Source organism: Accipiter gentilis, chromosome 34, assembly GCF_929443795.1.
Source record: "Accipiter gentilis chromosome 34, bAccGen1.1, whole genome shotgun sequence".
NCBI lineage: Eukaryota > Metazoa > Chordata > Aves > Accipitriformes > Accipitridae > Astur > Astur gentilis.
The window spans coordinates 14,114,811-14,126,156 of NC_064913.1; the positions used below are offsets into that span (position 1 = coordinate 14,114,811).

An 11,346-nucleotide genomic window follows, 5' to 3' on the forward strand; every position below is an offset into this window, starting at 1 on the left:
TAGCATGGTGATCAACCCAAAAGTGCTTTTTAAAAATCAGTTACACATCTTCAATGCAAAATGGGCAGTGATGGTTTCTGAAACAAGAACCTACTAATAACGTTATTGAGAGAGGACTAAAACTGGCGGTGAATTTATTTTCATTTTCTGTACGCCACCTTCCTCTTGTCTTTCTATTAGCAAGGCTGAATATGGTCCACAACCAAATAACTCCCCCCACATACGCACACAAAAGAGGTAATTTCAGAATTTTCCATGTGGTCTGTTTGAGATAATGTCATTGGAATAGAATGTTGCCAGAGCATAACTGCTGCTTGATAAATGCCAAGGCAAAATAGACGTTTATTTTCATAGTGGGAGACATTTATCATGTGACAGGATTCTCTTTATATCTATTATATGAAATGATTAATGATGTAGAGGCTGTCATTTTGTCTGATGGATGCTGTGAAATAGTGACAATTGTGCACTGTGCCATTATTGCGAGGCTGTATTTTGACCAGCTTGGAGAACAAATGATGTTTTGGGCAATCACAGTGTTTTCAGGAGGGTAGACAGAGCTGTCCTTTAGTGGGTGGTTCTGATTACCTGGAGGGTTTTGCTCAAACTTTCATTAATATATGTCAGTAATTGGAAAAACAATGTTTAGAATACTAACAAGATTAACGTGCTATGCATTATACATGTATAAATATCATCTTGTCAAGAGTGTTTGTTCATAATGTCTTCAGTAAACATGTAGCAAAAGTATGCTCACTCACTGGATTTAATACCTGAGCCAGGGGCAATTTTGCCTCAGTAGAAACTGCAAGGTTTGGGCTCTTGTGTTTGTACAGCAAACACAACTATTTGTGCTGCAGAAAATTTATATTCATCAGCTAAGGTTTATTTTGCTGTGAATTCAATTAGAATAACCTCAAACTTGATTGTTCTGAAAAATTTTGTAAAGCTAAGCCACCTATTAGCTTATCAGAGGGGATTGATAGTACAGCATTGTTTTTTTTCTTGTTTTGTACCATTAGGAAATGGCTAAAAGGTGTTTATCTGAAGTCAAAGCACTGCTGTCTGTTGTTCCAGCTCTGTCCTTGCCATTAACTGAGGTATGCTGTTCTCATTAATAGTAAAAATCTGTTTTCTAAAAGAAAACAATTGTTCAGTTAAACTGCAACATGGATTACACCACTAGGTATCTTCCCATTTTTTTCCTCATACATCGTTGGGTTTTCTGTTTGGGTTTTATTTTTTCATCTTTACAAATAAAACACAAATGTGCGTGATTACAAACTGTGAATATATTCACTGTTCATTAGAATCACCTATTTATACATACAAAAATGTTTTAAAAATGAATCTCACTCACAATGGGTTCATCTTGGTTATCTGTCATTCTCTGGTCGTTGTTTACACAGACTCCGGTGAATTTCCACGGTGCAATCGCCAAATGCAATTTCCTTCCATCCCTGTGTTTTTACAGGTATTCAGGCTTTCCTTCTATTTTCTTTAGCTTTCTCTGCCTTGGCCATGACATGTCCTGAGAGATAGCATGCCATTTTTTTGTCCATGCTGTTGTGTTCAACTTGTTACCCAGTTGTAGCCAGTATCCCAGAGGAGTCGATGGGAACCGGCCCATAGCAGGCAGCAGTACTCTTCAGGGTTCTCTGCCACCCTAGGGGGATCAGGAAAGGACCACAGCTGCCAGGGCTCAAGGAAATCCAAGGAAGATTTCGGAATCCACCGTAACGTATAACTCCCCCCCATTAATCCTCAAATATCTTGCCTGTAATTGTTCACAATGGAATAATGGATAAGGCATCCACTGTACTCTTCTTTTCCAGAACAGAATCCCGAGTTTTATCTGGGAACGGTTTGGCTAGTGGCCTGTTCCAGAAGAGGTTATCTGCAGTGCTGTCCTGTGCGTCCTGCAGGCTGGTACCCAGCAGTACATACTTCCCTTTTTACATATCTTGCACCATTCTTGCCACCCCTTGTTATCCGTCCTGAAGGTCTCTCTCATACGACTCCCAGACCTTCATATCGCCCAATCTGGCTTGATCAGTGCGTCAGAATACATACACGTTCATTCTGCAAATCCCTACTTTTGACAGTCTCGCTGAAATATCTTCCATGGTAGAGAGATTTGACAGATACCTAGGGAAAGGTACAGCCGAGCTTTCACAGAATCACGTGGACCTCCCGGACCTGTTTTATATTCTCGTCAGTTCCTCTTCACTTTGCCTGCTTCTTTTTGTGGGTCTACGATGAAAGTGAGGGAGCAGATTTAGGGTGTCCTTCCAGTAAGAATATGATGTTAACTGCTCTCTTTTGTTCTGGCTAAATGCCATAACAAGCTAAAATGTTTCAACAGGTGGAACAATGGGCTTTTCATCACAAAGTTTCAGGTAGAGACTTCAAAATAAGATCCTATTAGATACGGCAGATTTGGTTGAGCAAGTGAAGCTTAATCCTTGAAGATGCTGAGTATCTTCATTCTTCTCTGAAGCCAACAGAACTTGTAGTGTCCAGCACTTCATTACGTATTGCATATGTCTAAGTAGTATTTCCAAACTTTCAGATAAGTTGTACGTGTGCATTACCCAGTCTCCTTGTCTAGAGGTGGAAAGCTCCGAGTGGGAGTACGTGTACCATAGGGTAGTACATTCCCTTTGTTTTCAAGCATGCGGGAGAAAGCAGCAGATACATTGCTTATGTGTAGTGTTACATATTTTTTCCCTACCACACGCTTTTTTGTTGCTCGTCGTCTTGTAAATTAATTGGACAAAGTCAGTTCTTATTTGTGGTATTTGTTTTTTTATTCTCTGAGCTGTCACACTTTTAACTTCTATCATGTTTCCAGCTTCTCTCCTTTGATTCTCTTTTTTTTCTGTTCATGTGTCTTACAGTGCTTTTGATTCAGCACTGAATTATATTTCTAAGTGGAAAAAGTGCATTTTTATTGAATTATTCATTTAAAATTATTTGACTGTTCCTGTTTTAAGAATAAAAATTGATCAGCTGCCTTGTTTTTAAAGCTCTTCAATGAATAGCTATGTTCTTGAGGGACATAATAAAACATAGTCTTTGGGAGTTCCAATCTTAAACGTTAAAAGTAAATTTATAAATAAAATAATTGCATTAAAAATTAACCTCCCTAGATAGCCTGTTCCAAGCTTCTCTTCCCTTAGTTAGTTTTTCTTAATCTCTAAATCAGCTGAATAGTTCTTTTCCGTGTCTAATGGACGTACAGACCAGTTCATCTTTGCCCTCAGTTTCACCTTTTAGTTAGTTCAATTCTTTCAACTTCTCATCTTAGGAAAAGCTTTCCAAGTTACTAATCGTTCCTGCTGCTCTTCTCCGATATCTTCATTTTACCTACAGATGATCAGGGTAAACTTTATGAGCAAGACTGTTCACAGAAATCTCCTCCCCTTTATCCTGTTTTACTAATTTCCTGCAAAAGATGTCATTAACCACAAATTTATAGTGAAGCAATGAGTATTTCTAAATTATTCATTGGTTGTAGGTCAGAAATCTGGCTTTAATATGGAGCTATTTGTACATATGTACTTTTTGGTAACTGTAAGCTTAATAAAGTTATTTATTGGGTTTTTTTTCCCTGTTTTTTTTTTTTTTTTCAGATCCCGTTTGATGTTACTTTGGAATCAATAGCAAGTTTGGAAGATATGTTTGATCCTGCCAATGGATGTAAAATAACTGAAGAAAGTCTCTTCAATTGGATCATTTCTCTGTTTCACTAAATTCTATTTTTGCAATAACTTAATCAGTTGCTGAGTGCTATAGATTTAGACTTAAGTTCTGGTGTTAATCGGACAACCTCATTAATCACACCAGGATTTGGCTCCTAATGTGCTTTATAATTTTCATTTTTAGCTTATTTCTAATTATTAAAAAATTAATAGTTTTTAAAATGAAAATACACTTTTAGGAATTAAATGTATTAAAAGTAGTTTCTTAATAAGAGGATTAAAATTTTGATTTATTCAATCATCTATAATTAAGTGAGCTTGTTGGGGGTTTTCTAGCTTTTCAATAATTTCTTATTGTTTAGAAAAGCTGAATAAGCTTGTAACCTTCTAGCATCCACTAATAGATACTGTTTTTTCCCTGAAGTTTTATTCTCATCAGCAATTTATTAATTGCTTTTGCAGTTATCAAAAGTTGGGTTTATTTGTGAGGTTGAGAAATTTTTTTGGCCTAAAATCATCACTGAGTTTGTTCTTTTACACTTTTATTTGGAAACTAGCATATCAGACTTTTCTATCTTTTGCTAAAGAAAAACACATCACGGTTTGTTGAGGGTGAAAACGATCATTCAGCTGTCTCCACAATTTCAAAGCATTTTTCTGGGGGTGTGGCGGGAAGCCATTTTAAAAAATAAAATTGTTCTCTTATAGAACATTCTTGGACATCATTCGAAAATGCTAACAAAACCTCTATTTACGTTGTTAGTGCTGTAAATATTAAAGTGGTGAAGAAACCTGATGAGTCCTAACAACAGCCACCTGCGGCAATATGCTTGTCCAGTGTTAGAGATGGGGAATTTGACACGAAAAAGTGCGCGAGTTCACCAGGCCGCACGAGAGAGTGCTCGCGGCCCTTGGGGTTTGCTCACATCACAAGGCCAGGCACTTCCTCGCCAGTCACAGTAATTTGTTTGCAACGAACGGCAAAAAAAAACCCAGGACGTTTGGGCGGGAGCCCTCTGAGACCTGGCCTCTCCCTAGCTATGCTTCTGTGTAGCCTTGAAAATTCAGGACTAATAGTTACCATTCTTGGGTTCAGTTTCTGAGAAAAATCAACAACTGGGGTGAAACGCCAGCCCCTTTCGCTAGTCAGGCTCTCCCTGTGCTGTAGCCTGGTAGTAAAACGATAAAATATTTTGAGCTATTTGGAAATTGCAGCTTTACCTTGGCTTGTACTTTTCAGAGAAATGTTACCTGGTTGAGTGAAGTTTCTTTTATGGAGGGAGAGAGGGAGGTAAAAAGTTCACCATAATGAGCATCTCAAATGTGATCAATAACAGGAAGAAATAGGGTGAGGTTTTCTGCTGTTTTTCTTTATTCCGATAAAAGAAAGAAGACTGGATGTATTTGTGTGGCTTTTTAAAAGTTGTGCTATTTTTTATTTTGTGTAGCCTTTTCTGGAATGCTGTAGATTAGCAGGAAAATTAGAAGGATTATGATACAATGATAAAAAGAAAGTGAAAACTGAGTAATTGGTAGGGAAGATACTTTTGCAAGATAATTTTAAAACTGAGTTAGAATGGTTATTTAACTCAGTGGCCTAACAGCAAGTGTGGAGGAGATATTCCTTAGCATTATTCTTTCAATTAAAAGAATTTATTGTTCTGCAATTCTTCAAAAAGCAGGAGACACAAAAATTGACATTCCTCATTTTTCTTTTACAAGGAACAAGTAGAAAATTGCAGCTTTTTTTTGGAAAAGCGATCCAGTCTTTCCTTGTGCTTTGTAAAAAGTATAAACCCTTTTCTTTTTGGGGTCACCTTTAGGATTATCATAGGACTTTTGTGCAGCTTAATTAATATTTGTAAAACACTCTATAGCGTGAAAATGGAAGTAAAGTTCTATTACAGACGAGGTGTTTCTTCAGTGCTGCCAGTCTGGACCTTGTTATAATTCCTATACTTGAAACAGAAATATTAAATGAAATCCTTTACATATGCATTTAAAATATGTTGCACTTTCTAAGATATTTTTGTTGAAACAAAAATATTATCCTACTATCTCCTTTAACACAGCACAGTAAGATAATAACGTTGAAATGTTGACCTCACTGTATCCATAGCAGCAGATTTTACACTCATAAACACAGGATTAAGTATTCAATGCAGGGTTTAGAAGAAAACATTGGAGAAAACATTATTCTTTTAGCATATAATTAAACTCCTAAGTTAAAATCTGCTTGTAAGGAAGGAAGCTCATATCTAAACATCTCTAATTGCACAGAAAAGTATGAAGCTAATTGCAAAGTAAATTGCTTCTTGTTTTATCTATTGTAGTAGTTTGGGTGGGTTTTTCCTTAGCAATACATGCAGACTAAAGCTTTCAATACGTGAGACTAGAATAAACGTGTCGGCACCACGCTCAATTTAATTTGTATAGAATACTTGTCTGTGCCACCATCTCCAAAATAAAAAAGGAAGAGGGGAAAAGCACTTTCTTTGATTTCACAGTCTGAAGTGTAAGGGGAGGGCCCTCCTGCTATGTCAAAGTCTGCTCTGTGATCTGCCCCGTACATTTACCGCCTCGACAGCTTTGAACCGCTGGCATGTTTACCAATTTTTTTCAAATTTTAGCTGAAATATTTCCCCATTCCACATCTGTGAAAGCTATGGGTAGTGTTTCCCTATCTGATAAGTTGTGGGATGGGGCAAGGAAAGAGAGCGAGTGTGCGCTGGCAGGACAAATTGAAAGGATTTTGAAATGAATGACATTTTATCTTCAGTGCATCCCCTGGGTGAGGGACAAGAAGGATCCTGCATGGGCTAAAGAGCAGTAAAAAAGGGTCGGTTTTTTTTTTTTTTTTTTTTTTTTTTTTAAATTCCTTTGGTATTGTCTGTTCTGTGAACTGAATGAAGTGAGTGTCCTGAGAATAAAATCAGCTTCTGGTCCTGTAATTAATAACTTGTATCATCAAGAATGTGCTAGGGCTCAAACTGAAATTGAACAGGGAGCTTAATGTTGGCAGGTCTGAATGGGTTTTAGAATACTTCATTTTTCAAATACTGTTTCAATATAGTTTTAAGTTATATTGCTGTCTTGATAGAGAGTTGTATATTCAAGGCATTCACCGGATTTGTCTCACGCCTACAAATATATAGCAACCTGAAATTATTTCTGGTTAAATTAATTTTATGATGTGGAAATTAGTAATTTCACACAGATTTATTCACTTGTATGTGATTGGTTTTTAAATTCCACTACAGCTCCAATTCACACTCATTTTGTTGGCCTAAGTATTTATCCAGTTTTGGGATGACATCAATCTAACAAAATAGTCCTAGTAATTAGCCCCACTATGCCTCAGTTTCTTTATCTGAAGATAACAGTAACCCCCTCATCAGTGAAGGATTTGAAGTTTTCTGCATCAACGTTTGGAAAACGTTTTCAGATCCTTGAATGAAAGAGTCAGGGAATTTAGGTTATTATTCAGTTGAGACACAATGTAAAGGGGATAGTCATTTGTTTCCAAGTCCATTTTCAGTGAAATCCACGAAGAAAGATTTTTAAAAAGAATAATGATGGAACTAGAATTAATTGTTGGAATTACAGGCTAATATGCTGAACTAATTAAGCCAGCAAAGAGTTCCATTTATGTTTGCCAAAGATTTTATTTGAGTTAAAGATACTGAGTACATCATCAAATGAGAGAAGTGAAAATATGAAGCATAGGTTAATCTTTAAAATAGAGTGGGTGAAAGGGTCCAGAGGCAAGTGCTGAAGTCAAATATTTACCACTGCAATTTAATTTTCCACTGCGAAACCCCAGAGATAATTAGAATTATTCTCATTTATCTCCCATGTCAGCATGATTTAGGATTCCACTTAACGTGCAAAGAAAAAAAAGTACGCATTGAAGCGAATTACACCAAAAAAATCTCCGTGTCACACAGTGGAAAACCAGAATACGCTACATAAGAAATCATCACAAGGTGACAGATCTGGCTCTATAGTCTATCTGGGCTGTTCTCAGGACAGCTCTGTGGAGGGTGAACCTCTGTAAAGAGCCAGTTCACCTTCAGGGCTGGTTTCGCTCCTGGCCAGACACCCAGAACTGAACATTTTGGCAGCCACCAAAAAATAGCAATGTCCTAGGCAAAGTTCCTGGATCCTTGGATCCTTGGCAGTCGTGTGTTCTCCTCGCCGAGGCCTGGGGGGGTCGGCATAGGAGCCTCTGCGGTGGGTTCTCCACCTGGGAGAACTGCAAGTGCCTGACGGCTCTCACGGCTGCTCTGCAACGCGGGAGCAGCGAGGTCCGTGCTTCACGCTTCGCACCTTGCTTTGTGGATACTGGCATCGTATAGCTAGAACATGGCAGAGCTAGAGGTAAACATCAAGATTCCGTTTATCCTATGAAATTACTGTATACATTTTATTATCATACAACACCTAGTGTGTTAATTAGCGCTGTTACGTTCTTACGATTCCACTACCAAGTGGAATAATACCAACTATTTCAAAACTGATTTAAAGAACAATTATAACCATGAAGAAATGTAGGCTGTTTTTTCCCCAGCATCCTGACTGGGCTTATCTCCCAGGAACTCTGTGGCTTATCCTTCAGAACCTCATGACACTGGTGCTACACTGAAAAACTTTTTTATGGGCAAAGAGGAAATCGCTGTAAGTTTAAAGCCAAAAATTTATTAGTAGAATTGAAATCTTAGCCTAATCCAAGGGTCACTATTAATCCAGGTCTAATTATTATGGGAAAAGAAAGAATACTTCTATGCAGAAAAAGTTTAAATTATAATAATAGTAATACAGTTAAAATTATTATATAAACTGTTACTATTTTTACCCTTCTTCACCTGTGTAATGCTCACACTTCTGCTGCTCCCCTGGGTCTGAAGGTCAGTGGGTTTGGGCTTGTGTGTGTGTGACGAGCTGCTAGGGCAAGTCATCACATCTGGACTCATGGGCCAGGAAGAATATGATGTTTTCTTCTCCCTCGCTCTAGGATCAATTTGGAGTAATTTTAATACATTTACAACGCTTTTACATCTTGCTTTTTCTTCGTGGGTTTGCGGTTCCACGTTACATCTAAATCCAATTTCTATGGTGTTTTACATGCGTTAGGTACCTGGGTTTACTTCTCTTTGTCACCCATGAAAACTGTTTTTGTCTAGCACTAGCTCTGCGAATCTTTAACTGCCGGTGGGTCATTTATAGCCGTGAGGTCTCCAGCGCTGGGGATGTGCCCCATCCCTTCTCATCCCATGCCCGTACTCCTCTGCTGCGTCCTCAGCCTCCACTTCTTGACACCTCTGCTGTCCTGCCCAGACTGCATTTCTCTACGTTGCATCATTATGTCAGTCGTGAGGCAACCACCTTTTTTTTTCTTCTTCTCAGTGGTAGGAAATTGATTGGAATTTTTAATCTGTTTTAAAATCTGAACGTGCATGTAGCAATAAGCTTGATGAAAGGAGTGCATCCTGCACTTGGAAGATGGAAATTGTTATTACCTGGTAGAGGGCTGTACAAAATCGTTAGTCACAGGCTGTATATTTCGCTGAGATTCCCAGAGATGGGCCAATTCTCCTCATTTGGAAAGCTCTCTGAAGAGGATTTCCCTTCCACCTCCAAGGCAGTTTCCCTCCAAACCAGATCTGTCTCAGGTGTGAGGGAACTTTCTCGGGGAGTCTCTTTCACAGCCTTGCACAGTTGCTTGGAAAGCCCTGCCTTGTGCAGGTGGCCTTCCTCCTTTTCAGCGGCAGCACCGCTCTAAGAATTGGGCTAAGACTAAGACGAAGAACTGCTTTAAGAATTGGGCTTCTTGCTGCAGTCCTTTCCCCAAAGGTGATACAACCAAGATGTCCCAGTGGTTTCTTATAAATACCAAGAAACACGGCACAGTCACTGGCATAAAAAACCACCAATAAAGGTCCTAACAGCAGGAAAAACTGATTTAATTGAGGGGGTGTCACAGAACGAAGCAGAAAAATGCTGGTCGTGTTTACTTAAAAACCTGAAAATTTCGAATTGCTCAGCTTCAAGGCTTGAGGGCTTGGAAGGCAGGTAATCGCCTTCCCGTCTGTAAACACAGTTACGCTCCACCGTGAGGAGATAAAGAAAAAAGGCAGAGGATGTTGCTACAGGAAAGAAAAAGCTTTTGATTCTATGTACTGAAGATAGAACAGAGTATTGGCCTTAGAAGTGACACATCATGATTGATTTAAAAGCAGCTTAGGACAATAAAGTGGAGTGAGGGATAGAAGACTTGTAGGAATGCTGTAGATCCCTTAAGACTCAGTATCTGAGAAGACAGGTGATAAATGATATGAAACATGACTAATGATTGGTTAATGAGGATGAATAGATGCAATAAAGACATGATCCTCATTGCTGTCAGGAAATAATAATGGCATTTTGTATAACAGTGACGTGAGTTTCTTTCCTGATTCCGAGGTCACTTATACAGACTAGAAATGAAATGAACCTGCAGAATCCAAACTCCATCTGCAAAGGAAAGTGAAGGGGGCATTTCAGACCTACCGATGCTGCGGCTACGTAAGGTAAAGACTCATTTGAAACCAGGTCTCTACTGAAACACTTAGTTTTGCTACAGTTTTCACATCAACTATCCCTTTAAAGACAATCTTTTACTAAATAATTTTCTACGTAGGTTTAGAAAGCAGAGGCGGTGAAAATACATACTATCTTTGAGGAAGTGCTAGCTTTTGTTTTACCAGATGAGAATTTTAAAAAACCCCTTTTTTCTATGAAATTCAGCATGACCCGAAGAACACCTCTATTCCAAGCCAGGACAGGGATGCAACAATTCTGTGTGACTTGACATTACTGGAAGTAAGCCCAAAGGGTGTAACGGGGTGCGTTATAAATGGGTATGTTGTTAACACAAACTCTGTAATTAAAAACGGACTTGAGAGGACAGCTACAGCTCAGGGGCTTGCTCTCAGTCTGGCATGTGTTTATTGCTATTCTTTATTATGATCTGTCCCCAGGATGACCCAGTAAAGAACAAGGACTGGCCCGGCTGTGCTGGGTGCTGAAAACACAGCCCTTCCTCCCCGCTCACCATTTAAAACGCGGCAGGTCCCGGACCCGGCGCCCCTCACAACCAACCTATGGCGGGGAGCACGATCGATTCCTTAACCCGTGGCTGGCGCCAGCTTCTCCCCGCCGGTTTCCAGGCGGTGCTGTGGGGCCGGTGTCCCCTCACCATCCCCCGACACGACCCCCTCTCCCCAGAGTCCCCGAGCGGGCGGCACATGCTGACCAGCCAGACCTCCAGCTCCCGCACTACGGGCCCCCTCAGACACCCACACACGGTCCAGACCCTCAGCCGGGCCCGCCCGGGCAAAGACAAAGCCTCCGCCGGGGTGTGTGTGTAACCCCCCCCCCGCGGCCGCCGCTCCCCGGGGCCGTCACCTCAGAACCGGGCGAGACGGCAGAGAACGGCCCGAAAGGCGGGAACGGCGCGCACCTCCCGCCCCGCCCCCTTCCTTCCGGGCCACCGTAGGCGCGGGAGGGGAGGGGGGGGGGGGGGGGGCTGTGTGTGTGTGTGTGTGTGTGCGCGTGAAGGCGAAGGCGCGCGCGCGGGGGCTGTTGGGACGGGTGGCGAAGT

The 11,346-nt window shown here is 40.3% G+C and overlaps 1 protein-coding gene across 1 annotated transcript in view; it reads left to right on the forward strand.

Moving 5' to 3' along the window:
• CFAP54 (cilia and flagella associated protein 54) overlaps window positions 1–3,840 on the forward strand; it is a 112,620-nt gene extending 108,780 nt beyond the window's left edge. Inside the window, exons 68-69 of the mRNA XM_049792263.1 lie at window positions 1,023–1,100; window positions 3,636–3,840. Coding sequence (XP_049648220.1) covers window positions 1,023–1,100; window positions 3,636–3,755 — 198 coding nt within the window. The 3' untranslated portion in view covers window positions 3,756–3,840. The remainder of the gene's footprint in view (window positions 1–1,022; window positions 1,101–3,635) is intronic.
• Window positions 3,841–11,346: the final 7,506 nt, after the last annotated feature.